The following is a 19,073-nucleotide window of genomic DNA, read 5'->3' as shown; positions in this document are numbered from 1 at the left end:
TGTCCATTTACAGAGAGATTTCTCCCACCCAGCATGGGTATGTGTAAAAATACACCCCAAAACACAATATACTACTTCTTCTGAGTACGGCGATACCACATGTGTGACACTTTTTTGCAACCTAGGTGCGCTAAGGGGCCTAACGTCCTATTCACAGGTCATTTTGAGGCATTTGGATTCTAGACTACTGCTCACGGTTTAGGGCCCCTAAAATGCCAGGGCAGTATAGGAACCCCACAAGTGACCCCATTTTAGAAAGAAGACACCCCAAGGTATTCTGTTAGGAGTATGGTGAGTTCATAGAAGATTTTTTTTTTTGTCACAAGTTAGCGGAAAATGACACTTTGTGAAAAAAAAAATACATATCAATTTCCGCTAACTTGTGACAAAAAATAAAATCTTCTATGAACTCATCATACACCTAACAGAATACCTTGGGGTGTCTTCTTTCTAAAATGGGGTCACTTGTGGGGTTCCTATACTGCCCTGGCATTTTAGGGGCCCTAAACCGTGAGGAGTAGTCTTGAACCCAAATGTCTCAAAATGACCTGTGAAATCCTAAAGGTACTCATTGGACTTTGGGCCCCTTAGCACAGTTAGGCTGCAAAAAAGTGTCACACCTGTGGTATCGCCGTACTCAGAAGAAGTAGTATAATGTGTTTTGTGGTGTATTTTTACATATAACCATGCTGGGTGGGAGAAATATCTCTGTAAATGACACATTTTTGATTTTTTTTACACACAATTGTCCATTTACAGAGAGATTTCTCCCACCCAGCATGGGTATGTGTAAAAATACACCACAAAACACATTATACTACTTCTCCTGAGTATGGCGATACCACATGTGTGACACTTTTTTGCAGCCTAGGTGCGCTAAGGGGCCCAACGTCCTATTCACAGGTCATTTTGAGGCATTTGTTTTCTAGACTACTCCTCGCGGTTTAGGGCCCCTAAAATGCCAGGGCAGTATAGGAACCCCACAAGTGACCCCATTTTAGAAAGAAGACACCCCAAGGTATTCCGTTAGGGGTATGGTGAGTTCATAGAAGATTTTATTTTTGTCACGAGTTAGTGAAAAATGACACTTTGTGAAAAAAACAATAAAAATCCAATTTCCGCTAACTTTTGACAAAAAATAAAATCTTCTATGAACTCATCATACACCTAACAGAATACCTTGGGGTGTCTTCTTTCTAAAATGGGGTCACTTGTGGGGTTCCTATACTGCCCTGGCATTTTACAGGCCCAAAACTGTGAGTAGTCTGGAAACCAAATTTCTCAAAATGACTGTTTAGGGGTATAAGCATCTGCAAATTTTGATGACAGGTGGTCTATGAGGGGGCAAATTTTGTGGAACCGGTCATAAGCAGGGTGGCCTCTTAGATGACAGGATGTTTTGGGCCTGATCTGATGGATAGGAGTGCTAGGGGGGTGACAGGAGGTGATTGATGGGTGTCTCAGGGGGCGGTTAGAGGGGAAAATAGATGCAATCAATGCACTGGGGAGGTGATCGGAAGGGGGTCTGAGGGGGATCTGAGGGTTTGGCCGAGTGATCAGGAGCCCACACAGGGCAAATTAGGGCCTGATCTGATGGGTAGGTGTGCTAGGGGGTGACAGGAGGTGATTGATGGGTGTCTCAAGGTGTGATTAGAGGGGGGAAATAGATGCAAGCAATGCACTAGCGAGGTGATCAGGGCTGGGGTCTGAGGACGTTCTGAGGTGTGGGCGGGTGATTGGGTGCCCGCAAGGGGCAGATTAGGGTCTAATCTGATGGGTAACAGTGACAGGTGGTGATAGGGGGTGATTGATGGGTAATTAGTGGGTGTTTAGAGGAGAGAAGAGATGTAAACACTGCGCTTGGGAGGTGATCTGATGTCGGATCTGCGGGCGATCTATTGGTGTGGGTGGGTGATCAGATTGCCCGCAAGGGGCAGGTTAGGGGCTGATTGATGGGTAGCAGTGACAGGGGGTGATTGACAGGTGAGCAGGGGGGATAGATGCATACAGTACACGGGGGGGTCTGGGGAGAATCTGAGGGGTGGGGGGTGATCAGGAGGGGGCAGGGGGGGGGATAAAAAAAATAGCGTTGACAGATAGTGACAGGGAGTGATTGATGGGTGATTAGGGGGGTGACTGGGTGCAAACAGTGGTCTGGGGGGTGGGCAGGGGGGGGGGTCTGAGGGGTGCTGTGGGCGATCAGGGGGCAGGGGGGGGGGGAATCAGTGTGCTTGGGTGCAGACTAGGGTGGCTGCAGCCTGCCCTGGTGGTCCCTCGGACACTGGGACCACCAGGGCAGGAGGCAGCCAGTATAATAGGCTTTGTATACATTACAAAGCCTATTATGCATACGTGCAGCGGCGATCCGGGTGCTAGTAACCCGCCGGCGCTTCCGAACGGGAGTGGCAAGCAGTAGAACCCTCTCTGATCAGATTCGATCACAGATGGATCTATCTAATAGTCCAATCTGCTGACCAACTGCCAGTGTATGAGCACCTTTAGTTTGTACTTGTTATGTATGCGGTTTGTAATGAATACTTTTTATTGTTCTACTTCAGTGCATAACATGTGCTTCATACATTAACCACTTTACCCCCGCGCGTACGTATTTCTCCGCCCCTTTTTCCATCCTTTAACAACCAGGGACGGAGAAACACGTACTTTCCGCGTTCCCGACGCCGCCCGCCGCTAGTAAACACGCCGCCGACCGCTCGCCCAGAGATCAATGAACGGGAAAATCCATTCCCGTTCGTTGATCTAAGCCCCGCAATGATCAGCTGCTCTCCTATGGGCAGCGCGATCATTGTGAGAAAAAACTCACGTGTCCAGCCTCCTTATACTTCCTCCAAGCTTCCGGAAGCTTGGAGGTCGCATTAAAACAAAAAGTTACTGTGGCCATCTTGTGGCCAAATAGTAAACTACACCCTACACATTTTTCACATACAAATAAATGACTTTTACACATAAAATTAACTCATTACCTCCCACACTCCCCATTTTTTTTTTTTTTTTGTAATTAAAAAAAAATTAAAAAATTTAAAATTAAAAAAAATACATAAATAGTTACCTTAGGGACTGAACTTTTTAAATATTTATGTCAAGAGGGTATAACACTGTTACTTTATAAACTATGGGCTTGTAATTAGGGATGGACGCAAAAATGAAAAAAATGCACCTTTATTTCCAAATAAAATATTGGCGCCAAACATTGTGATAGGGACATAATTTAAATGGTTTTATAACCGGGACAAAAGGGCAAATACGTTTCATGGGTTTTAATTACAGTAGCATGCATTATTTAAAAACTATAATGGGCGAAAACTGAAAAATAATTATTTTTTTCCCCACATTTTTCCTATTTTCCCATTAAAACACATTTAGAAAAAAATAATTCTTGGCATAATGTCCCACCTAAAGAAAGCCTAATTGGTGGCGGAAAAAACAAGATATAGTTCATTTCATTGCGATAAGTAATGATAAAGTTATAGACAAATGAATGGAAGGAGCGCTGAAAGGTGAAAATTGCTCTGGTGCTCAGGGGGTAAAACCCCTCAGTGGTGAAGTGGTTAAACATAATCATAATAACTGCCATATGAATGCTCTTCAGAGCAAAGTTTGATTAGGTAGGTTAGAAAACCTTTCCAGTTTCTTCTTTTTGTTCACGTGTGGGACAGACAGTATTTATTGCTTACGCTCAGCTCATCCTCACACCACCGCACATAGATATAAAGTGAACCCTCAGTGAAAATAAACTGAAGATATAAACAATTGTATTTATAACTCCTAAAAATGACATTTTTAGATATGCTATGGATTTATTTTGTATAGCTGATGTCCCGGCATTGCCCGGGGATGTATTTGACTGATGTTGGCTGTGCCCACTTTTTCTAACCCTAACACACAATTACTCAATTACTCAATGACCTAGTTTGTGAGCTTTGCGGTCTTTGTCATCAATAATTTGCATTGAAATTAAATCTGATTGGCTGTTTGTGGCTCCATCACCTTTTCTGAATTTGAACCCCAGTCACCAACTGGTACCAGGTTTGAGGTTTGAGGCTTGTGCCATTAATAGTGCAAGAATGGCAGCAATTAAATATTCCCCATGAAAAACAATAGGAGAATTTTGATTGGCTTTTGTCGGCTCCACCCACTTTTCTGAATATTAATCCCAGTCACCAACTGTGCAAAGTTTGAGAACCCTACCATTAACAGTGTAAGAATGGCTGCAGTTTACATTTTCCCAGTGAAATTTGTATTAGTCTCTGCCCACTTTTTGGTTATGGGAATAAAAAGTATCCTATATGTTATTCCAGGTAATGTACTATGTGTGTGCCAAATTTCATTCAAATCCGTTCAGCCATTGCGTGATTAACAAGCATCCACACTTTTGCATTTATAGTATTAGTGAGGTTTAAACATGTACAAAGTTGACTGTATGTTTTATTGTCTTTATTTATTGGCAGCCTATTAAAGGGATACTGTAGGGGGTCGGGGGAAAATGAGTTGAACTTACCCGGGGCTTCTAATGGTTCCCCGCAGACATCCTGTGCCAGCGCAGCCACTCACCGATGCTCCGGCCCCGCCTCCGGTTTACTTCTGGAATTTCAGACTGATAACCACTGCGCCTGCATTGCCATGTCCTCAATCTCGCTGATGTCACCAGGAGCGTACTGCGCAGGCACAGACCATACTGGATCGAGGACACGGCAACACAGGCACAGTGGTTTTCAGACTTTAAATTCTGAAGGCGGGGCCAGAGCATCAGTGAGTGGCTGCGCGGGCACAGGATGTCTGCGGGGGACCATTAGAAGCCCTGGGTAAGTTCAACTGATTTTCCCCCGACTCCCCCCTACAGTGTCCCTTTAAGTGTCCCAGAGTTAAAACTCATGAACTATTGACCTTTTCTCTAGCTCTCACCTGCACTCAGAGGTTGTATTCTGTCAGGAAAACTTTCATGCCTGTAATTTGTTGATCGGTAAGGTTTACTATATTCCCGACAAGGTGCCGACAAGAGAGTAGCAATTACCTGCATGCCTGAAAATTAACTCTTTCAGGAAGCAAAATAAAAGAATCAAAACAGCCTGGTTATTAATGTTTTGCACTGTATATACACCTGTCTATCTCATCATGTCACATGTTACCTGGTTGCACTTTAAATGTGGCCACCTAGCCAGGCATATGTGTATGTGGTAGTCCACCATAGTATGCCCTGAGGTCAGTCAGATCTTGTCTGCAAATCCTACTTCCCTTGGGAGGAAGTGACAGGCTTAAAATATGCCTGTAACCATCTCTCACACTGTAAAGTAATTCATAATAAAGTATACCTGTATAACATTTTCCATTGTTCCTCTGATGTGCAGGGGAGAGGGATCTAATTGTGATTATGCAGGATGTAAGGTAGTCAGCCTTCATCTGTTGAATGATTAAGGAGTCCTATCCAAGAAAGCAGTACATGAATCCTGAAAAATGGAAATAACAGCAGGCAGAGCTTTTAAGATAAGGCTGTTTAACTGGCCATTTCATAGTATTTAAAGAAATACTTTAGATTTCAATACCTTTGTATGGGCCAGCATTGCTTTATGGGTATCTGGCCATAATGATGCATTCTTCTGCATCTTCTCCTGACTTTCTTTAAATATTTTATTGCCAGTTTAAGGGGACAAGATGCCTACAGATGTACAAAGTTTTTATTTTCTATTTTTTATTTTATAATTGACACCTATAATATGTTTAGGATATTATTGACAATATTTCCCTTTTATGCAAACTAATTTTATTAGCCAGCATTGTAAAATATTTTGTTTGTACCCGACAGCTCTAGCATATCTTATATGTTCATATTCTGTTCACATTATGTTCTCTGTTGCCTTTGAAGTGGGAGCAGTCTGAGGATCCAGTCACCACGTAAAGCATCCAAACCACCAGAGCCCATCATTTCAGCAAGAGAACTTGAACTACAGGTGTGTCTGACAGTAAATAACTCTGACTTTTTTTGTTATTTTATTGTCTCTCAAGGTAATGGATATGCCAGTTTGAATAAAGCTAGAACATATAAGTAAATGTGAATTCTGTGCTTTAGTTTTGGTGCATTGTCACCTGCACAGTACTTACTGTGCACTTAGTGTGCCACAGTATGCCAAAGCAGAGTTCACCAGGTAGACTCCTTTCAGCCTTCATATTATCTATGCATAACAGAATAACGGTCGCCTAACTGTCATTAGTGAGAACTTTTGACGCACTGACTGTCTGATTATCTGAGTGTTCTGACCAACCAGTATGAAATGTATTTTTTGGTAGAGCATTCATTTTTCTAGAAGAGAAAGTTTTGTCCTAGTTATGCTTCTTCATATGTGCGTTATGCTGTATGCAACTATGTGTTATATTTTTTTCTTCTTTTCACTTCTTTTTATCTCCTACAGACGTCACTTTATGGCAAACTGGTAGCAACAAGACAGATAATTGCAAGTGAGAAGGATATCCCACCAGCAGTTTTGGCTACTAACAAAGTCCTTTTGGACATGGCTAAATTGAGGTACATGAAAATGTAGTCATTCTCAATCTCAGTAGCTCCTTGTGGACTGCTTCAATACTGAACCTCATAATGATTTAAGATATTTCAGAAGACCTAGATTATATCTGAAATTTCTGATATGCTGAACGATACCATAGAGCAGACATTCCATATGTACCCATAGATCAGGGGTCAGGAACCTTTTTGGCTAAGAGAGCCATAAATGCCATATAAAATGTAATTCCGTGAGAGCCATACAATATGTTTCAAACTGGGACAGTGCGCATGCGCAGAAGAGGGCCCACTCCCCTGTTGCCATGGTGATGTGTATACAGTTGATCTGCCAGGGAGCGGAAGTGTCAGACATGTCTTCAGCTTCTCTTGGGTTTCAGCAACATCAGCAATTTCCCCAAGAGCCAGACAGGAGAAATACTGACTAACAGCTTGTACAATTAGCTAGCTGACTTGGGAGTTGATTCACTTTATAGGATGAGATCCCCGCACTTTGGCCCAATAGGCTGCCTGTCAAGTGACAGGCAGCCTATTGGGCCAATCAAAGTGCAGGGATCTCGTCCTACAAAGTCATTGGACCTGACAGGATCCAGAGTGGAACCATTGGAGCAGCCATTAGTTTTCAGGTAGCGCAAGTAAGCTAGTAATGCATGCTACAGCAGTAGCGTGCCTACTTTGAAAATTTTATTTGCGTTGCCACACTAAACTGCGCTGCTTGAGCAGTGTAGCTTAGTGAATAAACCCCTAACTGTGAGCCAGATGTAGCCATCAAAAGAGCCACATCTGGCTCCTGCGCCATAGGTTCCCTACCCCTGCCATAGATGGTATGCTGGCAGCACATTCAATTTTTATGAGAAAATTTATCCAGAAAATCCTTTACTAATTTGATCCATTTTGTGATCACCATTAGAATGACAGAGATCCCTGACTCTGATGGGCTCAAAGTGCAGCCCTCCCCATTGTGGCCCATATGAGCAGTTCTGCAAACATATGACCTGATTTCAGGACAACATTTGGTTCTTTTACTATTTTATATCAAAATACATTTAATAATCCCTTGGGTGCGTTACGGATTTAAATGGTGAATTATTTTCCTAGTAGTCACCAGTATTCACCAGCGTGGATTGATGAGCTGTTACCAACAGTGGGCAGTGGACTACTTGGCTGAAAGTGACTACTATGTTGAGATCTCTGGGGTTTCCCCACCAGAAACAGGGAGAACAGGAGTGGGCCTCTAGTGATGAGAAGGCAGGGTTGTTGAATAAGCCAATGTATAAGCAGGCAGACTCATTTAGAGTGGAGGTTACTGGCTGATTTCAGATTAGGTAGATGGCATGGTCAAAGTGCCAGGCTGGGTTACAATAGGAATGCAGAATGTTAATCGCCAGGAAGACCAGGTAACAGGAAGCAGTAGCTTACAATGATATACTGCTGGAACAATGTTGATCTAACAGCACAGAGGAGGGTTTAAACAACCTTTAGCATGATGTGCAAATTATTATGCAATGCTCTTGCGTGTCTACAGTCTCAAGCATGCATTTGTGATCCCGCCCTTAAAGAGAATCTGTATTCTAAAATTCTTACAATAAAAAGCATACCATTCTATTCAATATGTTCTCTTGGGCCCCTCTGTGCTGTTTCTGCCACTCCCTGCTGCAATCCTGGCTTGTAATTGCCAGTTTTAGGCAGTGTTTACAAACAAGACATGGCTGCTAACCAGCTTGTGATAGGCTCAGATAAGCTCAGTCTGTGACTCATACAGAGCCTGCAGGGTGTTTGGAGATGGTGTGTATAACTTCTATCCTATCACAGCAGAGCAGCCTGAGCCGACAAAGCTGACAAAGGAGAGAAGATTAGATTATATAACAGAGATAATAGTGACTGTGCAACAAGGGAACCCTGCAGTAAGACAGACCACATTAGAACAGGTATAGGAACTTATAGGATAGAAGAAATAAGGCTGAACATTTTGTTACAGAGTCTCTTTAACCAAGGCCATAAGTTGGTGGCTAGTGTCCTTCATGCAAGCAGGCACGAAACCTGTGACTATGACACTATGAAATTAACATGAATCCTCAGCTGAGAATGTTTGTTTTTGTCGGTAACACAAAATTGTCAAAACAAACATTAAATATGCAGTTAAGCAGAAAGGCCACAATGTGGAAATATTAACAGTTAATAAACCTTCTATATGTTGATAATAGAGATCAAAAGCTTAATAGCTTTTCGCTATTAGAAAAAAAAATATAACACACCTTGGCTAGCCTCTATAGAGACAAAATAGACATTCTTTTTATACATATTGTGTCCCACTCCACAGAGAGTACCTTTATGAAATAACATTATAATTCATAACAAAATTAAAGTACTAATGAGGAGATAGGGGATGGGACAGCGGATCATAAATCATCACCTCTAACTATCCACAGATTAGGATAATGATCACTTAATGTCACACTCCACGTATTAGCACATCAAATCTATCTGTTAGGAATACAATATAAAGTGTAAGTGAAAAACCTTTAACCCAACACAGCACCCTTCACCTGTAATGGGCTATATCAGGGGTACACATGGTGCAAGGCTAGGTTCACACCACAAAAGGAAACCTGTTTCCCAGAATTAAATAACAAACATGTTGACAGGCATACCTTCGAAACTGCCGCCGGGAGATTTGGGCGCAGGGTAAAGCCATTAAAAGACTTACCCTGCTCCTGCACAAGTCCCAGGGGTGTTAATTACTATTCTCCCTCTAGGTCACCATGGATAGTGGGGATAAGATGTAATTCGGCTTCCAGCTATTGCTGGCGGCTGGATTACAGTGTTTTTAGAGTAATTAGTGCTCCGTCTTTTGACAGCGCCCAAATCACTCACTGAGCACTGCTATAGCCATAATTCCTATTACAGCCTGTGGTGGCGCCGGCTGTTCTCAAATCTCCTGCGCTGTTTTTACAGCACTCGGTTGACAGAGCCTATGTTAAGTACAGAATCCATTTAGATATGCTACAACATGTTCATGGTGTCCGTTGTAACAAAATGCTATGTTCTGTCCTGCATGACGTTTCCAGGCACCATTTGTAAGCAATCGTCATAGATAGCAATACTATTTACGACATGTCTGTTACAATGCATACAATGGAATTGTGATAACTAATGAGCCTGTACATCAAAACTGAGGTGACCATTCACAGCACAGACCTATTGTAATGTAAACCCAACCTTAACACATCCTAACACATCTAGGCAGCACACGCACATCAAACTCACATCTGAGTTCAGCTACTTTTTCACCTCTTTTTCTTAGGGCTTAATATTGCCATCTTCTGACCTTAGTGCTTACATGTAAACAAGCCACAAAGCATATAATAGCAACTTGGAATGTGAACTCATGACTGCTTTTTCAGATTTATAGCAGCCTTGCTTGAGAGTAGCCAAGAAATAGACTATAGAATATTTATACAAAAAAGAGCAAACCAATGGGTTGTCTTTGTGCCTGAAGCTAAGCAGGCCTATAGTTGTGGTCACACATAAACCACTCACACTCTGGTTCTTTTGTAGCATGCCTGATATGTTAGTGGTATAGTTTTACTACTATGGGATTCTTTTTGAATAGATGTGTGAGACTTTCAGTTGATTGCATTGTATGACGCAAGAGCCATAGACAAGTTTAAAGAACCTATAAAGAAGGCACAAGTGTAAAATAGAATGTCCTCTGTTTTTCCATTGGTTTACTATATATTAAGTACTCACTTAATATATATTAATATATTATATATATAATATATATATATATATTAATATATTAAGTACTCACCAGGGCTTGTAACAGAATTACGTGGCTGAAAACGTCCAGCCTCTCAAAATTGTGGAAATGGTTAAGAAAATCTTTATACTGCGGCATTCAGGTGACCAAAAACAGCAGCTTTATAACACCGTGAAATTACTTAGCTTTGCCTGCATTAGACAACGTTCTTTTGATTGTGCCTCGCCACATATTACAGAAAAACTTATTCCTTTTGAACCTACTTTTTAGTTCTGTGTGCCATCATGCTCATCTTACCCACCCTTTACATATAGTCACAGTTTTTTTCTGATTTCTTTGACAGACCAACAACAGTTGAGAATATGAAGAAAGTTGATGGAGTGTCCGAAGCAAAAGCTAACATGCTGGCTCCTCTTGTTGAAGTTGTCAAGGAGTTCTGCTTGGCTAACAGTCTAAAGGTAGTGTTTTACATTGGCTTGTAATTTGCATATTCTCTAAATTAAAAGAATGTATAAATATCTTCTGTTTTTTTCTTGTTTACAGTAGCATGCAACCATGCAGCTTTTACAGCGGGGGAGTACTAAAACAGATAGGAGGGCCTGCCTGCAGCTTGTTAGGGTTCCAATTAACGGTGTGATTTTTTTAACAAACAATCTGATTTCGTTAAGATTATTCAGATCAAAAGAAAACATCATATTTCATTTATCCATAGCATTCAAGAATCCAAACTATTTCCAGTATTGAAACCAGTTGTGATCATATTTATGAAAAGGTCTGCTATGCTGATAGACCGGGTTATCAATAATGCAACCAGATTCTGTGTTGTCATACAATACAATCTAAATTATCTGATCAAAAATATGATTGGTTACTAAAAATATTATCATTACTGGGCACCTTTAGTGTTAAGCAAGGTTATTCACATTTTCGCCAGCAGAGAGTACTCTTCTTGACAAGTAATTCTGAGTGCTGGCAGTTGTTTTCAAATTGGCACATCTCACAGCTAATCTCAGGAATCAAGAAATATGACTGAAAGATTGAAATGGGAAACGTAGCCTCTTTATTCTTGTTCTATAAACATTACTTTGAGTACATGCACTGATTTAACAGCTGCCATATTAGATTAGGTATCTGTTTAATTCAGAATGTTGTTTTAGCTGAACCGCTTGTGTACCATAGGCTTACACCCTCCTAGTGACCAATTCAGTGCTCTGCAGCTTTAAAAGCTTGCTGCAGAGCCATACTACTAAACACGCAAATGAATCCCCCCCCCCCCCCCCTTTTTTTGCTACCAACAGAGCTTTCTGTTGGTGGCATCTGATTTCTGCTGCAACATTGGCTTTTTTAATAAAAACTTCATTTTTGTTATTATTTTTATCTCTTCCCTTCCTCTGCTGTAAATGAAACATAAGAAGAGGGGCAAGTGAAAAGGGCCCTTTGCATTGGGTGTTTAGAGAACTGTGGAGAATGCATGGGGAAGTAATTAAAGGAGGGGTGTATGTGCTCATACTGCCAGGAGAGGGAAGGCAATAAATGAAGGGTTATGCATCCTAATTCTGTGTGAGGGAATATGTAACCCCCAACTGCTGGTATGTGCCTTAATTGAAGGGGGGAATGTGTCAAAATTGTGAAATGAAATGGATATTCCTGATCCAATTAGTGCAAGAAGGGAGTAGCGATAGCTGGGTATGGCCTCGAAATGAAAAGGAAGGGGGGAGGGTTTTATGAATTTTCCATAATAGTTGCTTGCCCGTATGCCCCATTGAGAACTAGTACATGTGCTACCTGCAAATGGGAGGATTATGCGCCCCTTGTTGGGAATGCATGCAATTTTCAAGAAGGGGGATGGATATTTAAAGAGTATATAGAGGTAAAACAGCACAAGATTGAGAACTAATCACATTCCCACCGTCTATGTCCACCTCTCTGCCTGATATAACAATCAATGTTAGTAACTCCCTTTTAACTTCAGTTCCCAAAGCACGGTGCTTTGGCGTTATATTCAACTCCTCTCTTTTATTGACTCCCTAACCAGCTCCTGTCATCTCCAACTCAAAAACATGCCACGCATCCGGCCTTTTCTCACTCACGACACTACTAAAATGTTAATACATGCTCAATAATATCTCGACTTGACAATTGTAACATACTGCCTTGTGGACTGCCAACTAACAGACTGCCACTGCTTCAATATCTACTGAACTTGGCTACTTGACTCATTCATCTTTATTCTTGCTTTTCCTCTGCTGCTTCTCTCTGTCAAGCTCTTCATTGGCTACCAGTTAATCAGAGGATCCAGTTCAAACTCTTAACTCACTAGTTTCCCAATACCAACACTACCACAATCTCAGATTTGCAAGTCCTTCTTTTGTCTTTTTCTAGAATCGCCTCCTCGCATTCAGATATATACTATTTTGTACATGCGTCACCCCTCCTCTGGAATCCCCTGCCACAACACATCAGTCACTCTCCAACTTTTGAAATCTTTAAACGCTCTCACAAAACTCACTTATTCCGCGTGCGCTCTAACTCGGGCCATGCCCCCTTTGACCAAGTTGTACTCCTTACTAGATAACCTAAACACACTCTGCCTCTAGGTGAATATTTTGCCTCTATATGAATATTATATACTACCCCTACTCTTGTTCCCCCTTCCCCCCTCCCAAATTCCTCTACATTATAAGCTCGCAAGGACAGTGCTCTCTCACCTTTTGTGTCTTGGAATGTTATCAATTTTAGTAATCATGATGTTTTTGTCACTGTAATTACCATTTTTGTATATTTATATGGTCTGTATTATTTTGTACCCCATGTTTTTCTCACTTTGTACAGCGCCACGGAATATGTTGGCGCTTTATAAATCAATATAGTCTTCCGTAACTACCTGAAAAGTATAATGGTGTCATAAATTGTGTATATTGCTGAAGATGAATGCAACACCTTTGCAGGCCTGGAAAGGTAATGTATCCAGGTTTTGTGGTTTGCTGCTAGTAAATATGGCCACTAAAACCGTAACATAAACAACCTTCTTTTCCATGTTGAAAAATAGAACATCATAGAAACTTTCCAGTGAAATCTACAAAATTGTGATGCAAAATTACATCTGTGTGTCCAGCATTCATTGTTTGAGATGTTCTGAATGTAATGAGGATTTATACAATCCTGTAAGGTGCTTGAACTGACTTGATAATCCTGTTAATGTTTTTACTTCTAACTGTTCTGACTGTTCTGTTCTAAATCTATGTATTCCTTTTGAAGTTGCATGTATATGGCTGTCTGTTCCAACATCTTGTAAGCAAACAGGATTGAGCCTGAGAAGACTGCACAGCCAAAAGCTTACTTTTATTCTTTTGAGTTGGCCAATAAATTGTATCATCCTAATTCATAACTTCTTGCTTTTACTGAGGGGTAACACCTACAATATTCTACTGCTACTACTATTCTTACTAAATGGCTGTTCCATTTATCAGAGATGTTTGTGGAAATGTGGTCTATGCTACCACCTTGTGGGTAAAACACAAAATGCATGCTTACTAAGAGAAATGTAAAGGGAATTTAGAAATCTAATCGAAATGTAATTTCTTTTGATACAAATGACCAGAACCTTGCATTCTATTTGCAGGACTTACTACTTTTAGGTTACCAAAGAACTGAAGAATGTTCCTTAGTCTTATTATTAAAGGAAGACCCTGATAATGTTTCTTCTACTGTAATGAATCTCCTGCTAATTGCACTGCGCCGTGCTGTACAGCCAGACTTTGTCAGAGCAGTCATTTTGCTTCCCAGCACGAGATCAGAGTATGAATGGGCAATGGCGTAGCTAAGGAGCTGTGGGCCCGATGCAAGTTTACAGTGGGGCCCCCAAAGCACTCTATACATAACAATTGATACGGCGCACCAAAACCTGCCAATGGCAACTACAGTGTCAGAGGTGCAAGAAGGGGATGGGGAACAGTTTGTTAATAATTACCACTATTAAAAGTATCTGTAGAAGTGATTATTATGAGCTTGGACCAATAGAGAGCTATTACTGTAGTTTAGGGAGGTCCGTTCGAGCCCAAGGGCCCCATCGCGGTCGCAACCTCTGCTACGCCCCTAATAAAAATATCACAAACTAAGATTTCCTGTGTAGGGCTCGCATTTTGTTTATAAGTGAATGAGTTTGACGCAAGTGGTAGCTGATAGTATAATATCGGTAATATAAAATTAATAATAATACTATTACACTATTACAAATGTCATGTTCTTGTCAAACTCCTCTCCTAATCCCTCCTCTCGCACTAACCCTCCTACTGCCACTATACCTGAAACTAACACTGCTGCTGCACCTACACCTATCACCTACACTGTGCTGCAACTTCATCTACTAGCACTGCGCCTAACACTAACTTCACTGTCACTATAGTTACTACAGATAACACTAACACTTGCTTCCACTACAATTAAAACTAACTAGTAATTTTATAGTGCGCTTACCAAATCTTCATACTCGCCGATTGCCGAGCCATCACAGCCATAGCCCCATTGCTTGGTTAGTTGACACAGCTGTAGTGCTGAAGGGACACATCACGACACACTATAGCTGCAATTAACATTGCTAGCTATAGTACTGCTGAGGTGGAATGCAACCAACTGCGTCGAAAGCAATTTGCCATGTAGAGATGTCTATTACAGTAAACATTATCAAGATTTTGTACATCATAGAAACTTTTACATTTACAAAACAAATCTCTAACCTGGCCAGCAGATACATACCTGGCCACCCACTCTGCTCCTCCACCGACCTTCTAACCACCCCACGCATCTTGTACTCCCATGCCCAGCTGCCCAGCTACAGCCTACCCCACCTTGTTGATGCCCGAACTCTCCTGGCCGAGAACCTTTTGATGGAGCCCCCTCCTATTGTATCACCACTTTTTTAGATTGTAAGCCTTTGGCAAGGCCTCCTTGTGTATCCTACCCGATCGCGCATCCTGCTCACAGAATAACATGAACTTGATTTACTTGGACTACTACTCAAATGTATGATCTGGCATTTTGTGTCTTACTGCCTATTACCTGTATTGTGTTGTCTGTTACCCCTACTGTCATTGTTTGCAACCTTATTTATTGTCCAGTGTTGTGTAATATTTTGGCGCTATATAAATCCAATAAATAATAAAATGTAAGTAGAGAAATAGCTCAAGAGTGGATCACACTTCAGCCAACTGATCTATTTTATAGTGAGACAATGCGAGTAAGAAAGAGGGAAATAAGTATTTATAGGGTAAAGCAATATATCTCCAGCATCCAAAGCTTAGAAAAATAGTCAATTTCAGTCAATACTGCATATACGTAGTTAGGGCTTTTTATGAATATGATTGCAAAGAGCAAGCTAGGCAATCTTGGCCTGCCATGAGATCTAAGTTTCGAGAAAGTTTGGCAAAGGTGTTTGTTAGGCTCATATAGAATGATACAGTTATAGCCTATCCTGTTGATGATGGTAATGCTGCCTATTTGACCACTAGGGTTAATGTCACATAGGCAACGCTGCTGCTGCGACGTAGTGAAAACATGTATTTGAAATATTTGCATAAATTTTGCAGATTCTACATCCAGTGTTTGAGTTTTGATGGTTTAGCGCCTTTAAAATATAATAAAAGATAATCTTCAATGTCCGCTAGCGCTCTTAATGAGTCTGTCACCAGCTCTGTATGGAACCTCTAAAGACGTGACCGTAACAAAGATGACAGCTGAAGTGAATAACATTGTTCATCTTGTTATAATGGCATGTGTAAATGGCCATGATATATTAGCCAACAAGAATAGCAATCCTTGGATATGTAACAAGAGAAGAAAAGGAGAGATCGAGAGCCCCCAATAGTGTGTTATTGTTTTTGTGACTGGCATAAAATGTAAGGCAATGTGATTATACTCACAAGTCTGGGTTGCCGAATAAGGGCAACCACTTCAATCGCGGACGAGGAGATTAGACCTGTCCTCGCTCAGGTTAAGAAGTCGCTCTCCGTAGAAGAAAAAAAGAGGGGTGTCAACACCCATCCACCAGGTGGATCAATGTGTATTCAATATGTGGAGGCGCCAGATGAATAAAAAAGTCAAATTTTAAAATGATAAAATGATGAAAAACAAACAATTTTTGCCAAAAATTGTTTGTTTTTTATGAGGAGTAATAATTAAATTATATTTTACACTACACTGAATCAGTGTTTGTGCTTTCTGTTGGGTAGACAAGTCCACCATTGCCTCCCACCATTTTATCATTTTAAAATTTGACTTTTTTATTCATCTGGCGCCTCCACATATTGAATGAGCAATCCTTGGAGATTTGACAAGGGCGAAACCTTGGATAGAAGACCTGGTCAGGGCACCTCCCAAATGGAAGGCTTATGGGGTGTTCCTGGTAGGAAGTATTTAGTGCGTACATGGAAAAAAAAGGCGTGTGAAAAAAAGTGTGCTGGGTTTGCTGGTAGTAAAATCCTGCTCAAATTCTACTACTAAATTTCCATAGTAGAATATATTTACTGCTGCTTTTATCATAAGCGCCTATGGTGGTGCCGTATTATCTGTAAGGGCTCCTGTGCCCCTTTTTCCTTCTTTGGTGCTTAGTACCTAAGACACCCGGTAAGGGTCATGGTTGTTCAAGGCTCAATGAAGTACATGGGGAGTGAAGGCTAGCTCATCTAGTCTAATGCCACATAAGAGCTACTGTTGTACAATTAGCTGTGAAACGTTATGCTGGCTATGAGGGAAGGTTGACAAAACCGTGCATTGCGACTTGCTGCATAAGGGTCTTTGTAACTAGAATGCCAAAGCTAAACCATGTCCACTACTGACAGCACTAGCAATGGGAATGTGAGCATCAGATCTGGAGTATGCACCAGTGGAGGAAGATGACATGGTCTGATGCTTCACATTTTTTCGTTTTCTAAAGTCCCCAGATCTGAGTGTAATCAAACATCTGTGTGATGTGCTGTAAAATAGGTTTGGTCCACAAAGACCCCCACAAATTTCAGAATTTAAAATATCTGCTATTGATGTCTTGGTGTGACGTGCTGTGGGGCCCTAAATTATATTTATTGTATCATGTATGCCTCTGCTAAATGTGTTTTTGTTTTTATTTCAGGCAGATTCATTTTTAGTTTCTGATACAGGTTTAAAGCCAAGTATATCTGTATCAATAGCACCACCAACCATGACACTACCTGAGTCTCAACGCCTCACGTATTCCATGTTTCAAGAGCAGAGACTGTCTATGGTGAGTTAATCCATTTCCATTCTTTACCGTAACCTAAAAGTGTTATAAAATAGACATGCTCTTTGTGAGCCAAACAGCGAGCATCTCCTAATAATAATAATAATCCTAAATTACAGCTACCCGCAGAAGAGAATTTGGGGATTTAGCAGTATTGTTTTGTCTCCTGTTTGTCATTATATTTGTGCAAATGAATTAGGTTTTCCAACATGTGATTTCGGTAGCAATCAATCAATTCTTTTCTTAAACTCAGAATTGATTATACAAGTTAAACAAGTCACAACAAACGTCGTAATTGTTACAAGATACTTTAATACATTATGAAATATGTGACCGGATTTGAGGACAAAATGTATTCAGTGGCTACTTTTCAAATCAACACATTTAAGTGATAGGCTACATTCACACAGGGGTGTTGGAGTGCATAGCGTTAGAGTAATTGCATTGGTCCTGGGAGGCAATGACACTGTAATGATATGTTTTTGTTAGTGCATTAGCAGTGTGGTTCTTTGGAATCTGTCAGCATAACATTATATATGAAGTGCCATACCGCAAAACATGCACATGTACTCGCCACACAGCACACAAAACATGCAATGAGATTTTTTTCCTCTCAGATTCGTTGTGATCCTGTTTTTACAGGGAATGTACCGCAATGGCCCAGTGGCCGCTGGCTCTGTGCCATGCATGTATTTTCCCCCTCCAAAGTCCCGAAAGGCAGAGCATCAGCTGCAGTTGGTGCAAAGATGATGCAGAGTAATACACACTCTAACCGAAACACCCAAAACTCATTACTATTCGGCTCAGTGTGAGGCGGGAGATTTGCAGCCGGAGTTGCCGCACTTCAGGGGACACTAAAGACTGGAGATCAGCGCTGGAGGAGTCGCCACACAGGTGAGTACATTAACAGGACTGACACCAGGGATATCGAGGGTGGGGGATACTTTTTTCGTTTTGGGGGGGAACTCTGCCTAAAAGCAATCTAAAAAAACAGGAGCGCTCCATAGTGTATTACCAAAGGAAAATGTTAAATCGCATTAAAAGTTCTACTTACAAAAGTGTTGTTAAAAATCACTTGTGTATCCATCCCCCCGGGCTTTCAGTGGATATGCCTTACCGCTTACAATCAATTTTTAACTACACTTTTGTAAGTAGAACTTTTAATGCGATTAAACATTTTCCTTTGGTAATACACTATGGAGCGCTCTTGTTTTCTTTAGATTGCTACCTGTACCCAGTGGTGGAGCTGCTCCCGTACACAGTGTATACTGCAGAAGTAAACAAGGATTTTATTAAAGTGGTCATATCCTCATAGTGAAAGCGCAAGGATTGTGTGTTTTTTTCCGTTGAACTCTGCCTAAAGTTGTTTTGAGGGAAAATGCTGCCTGGTATGTTTTCAGAAGAGGTTAATGCTGCCAATCTAATTGTATTTTAGGGGAAGTGGTGCCAGATGATGTGTATTAAGGGAGAAAACTGCCAGTTCATTTTGGGAGAAATGCTGTGGGATTATGTGTATTTTGAGGGAAATGCCA

General features: G+C 41.0%; 1 protein-coding gene across 1 annotated transcript in view; it reads left to right on the top strand.

Annotated features, from left to right (window-relative positions):
- Window positions 1–19,073, top strand: part of WRN (WRN RecQ like helicase) — a 191,810-nt gene that overhangs the window by 134,688 nt on the left and 38,049 nt on the right. The window contains exons 25-28 of the mRNA XM_068233620.1: window positions 5,879–5,963; window positions 6,423–6,535; window positions 10,633–10,747; window positions 17,413–17,544. Coding sequence (XP_068089721.1) covers window positions 5,879–5,963; window positions 6,423–6,535; window positions 10,633–10,747; window positions 17,413–17,544 — 445 coding nt within the window. The remainder of the gene's footprint in view (window positions 1–5,878; window positions 5,964–6,422; window positions 6,536–10,632; window positions 10,748–17,412; window positions 17,545–19,073) is intronic.

Source organism: Hyperolius riggenbachi, chromosome 1 (assembly GCF_040937935.1).
Source record: "Hyperolius riggenbachi isolate aHypRig1 chromosome 1, aHypRig1.pri, whole genome shotgun sequence".
Lineage (NCBI taxonomy): Eukaryota > Metazoa > Chordata > Amphibia > Anura > Hyperoliidae > Hyperolius > Hyperolius riggenbachi.
This window is presented reverse-complemented; position numbering and strand designations above follow the sequence as displayed.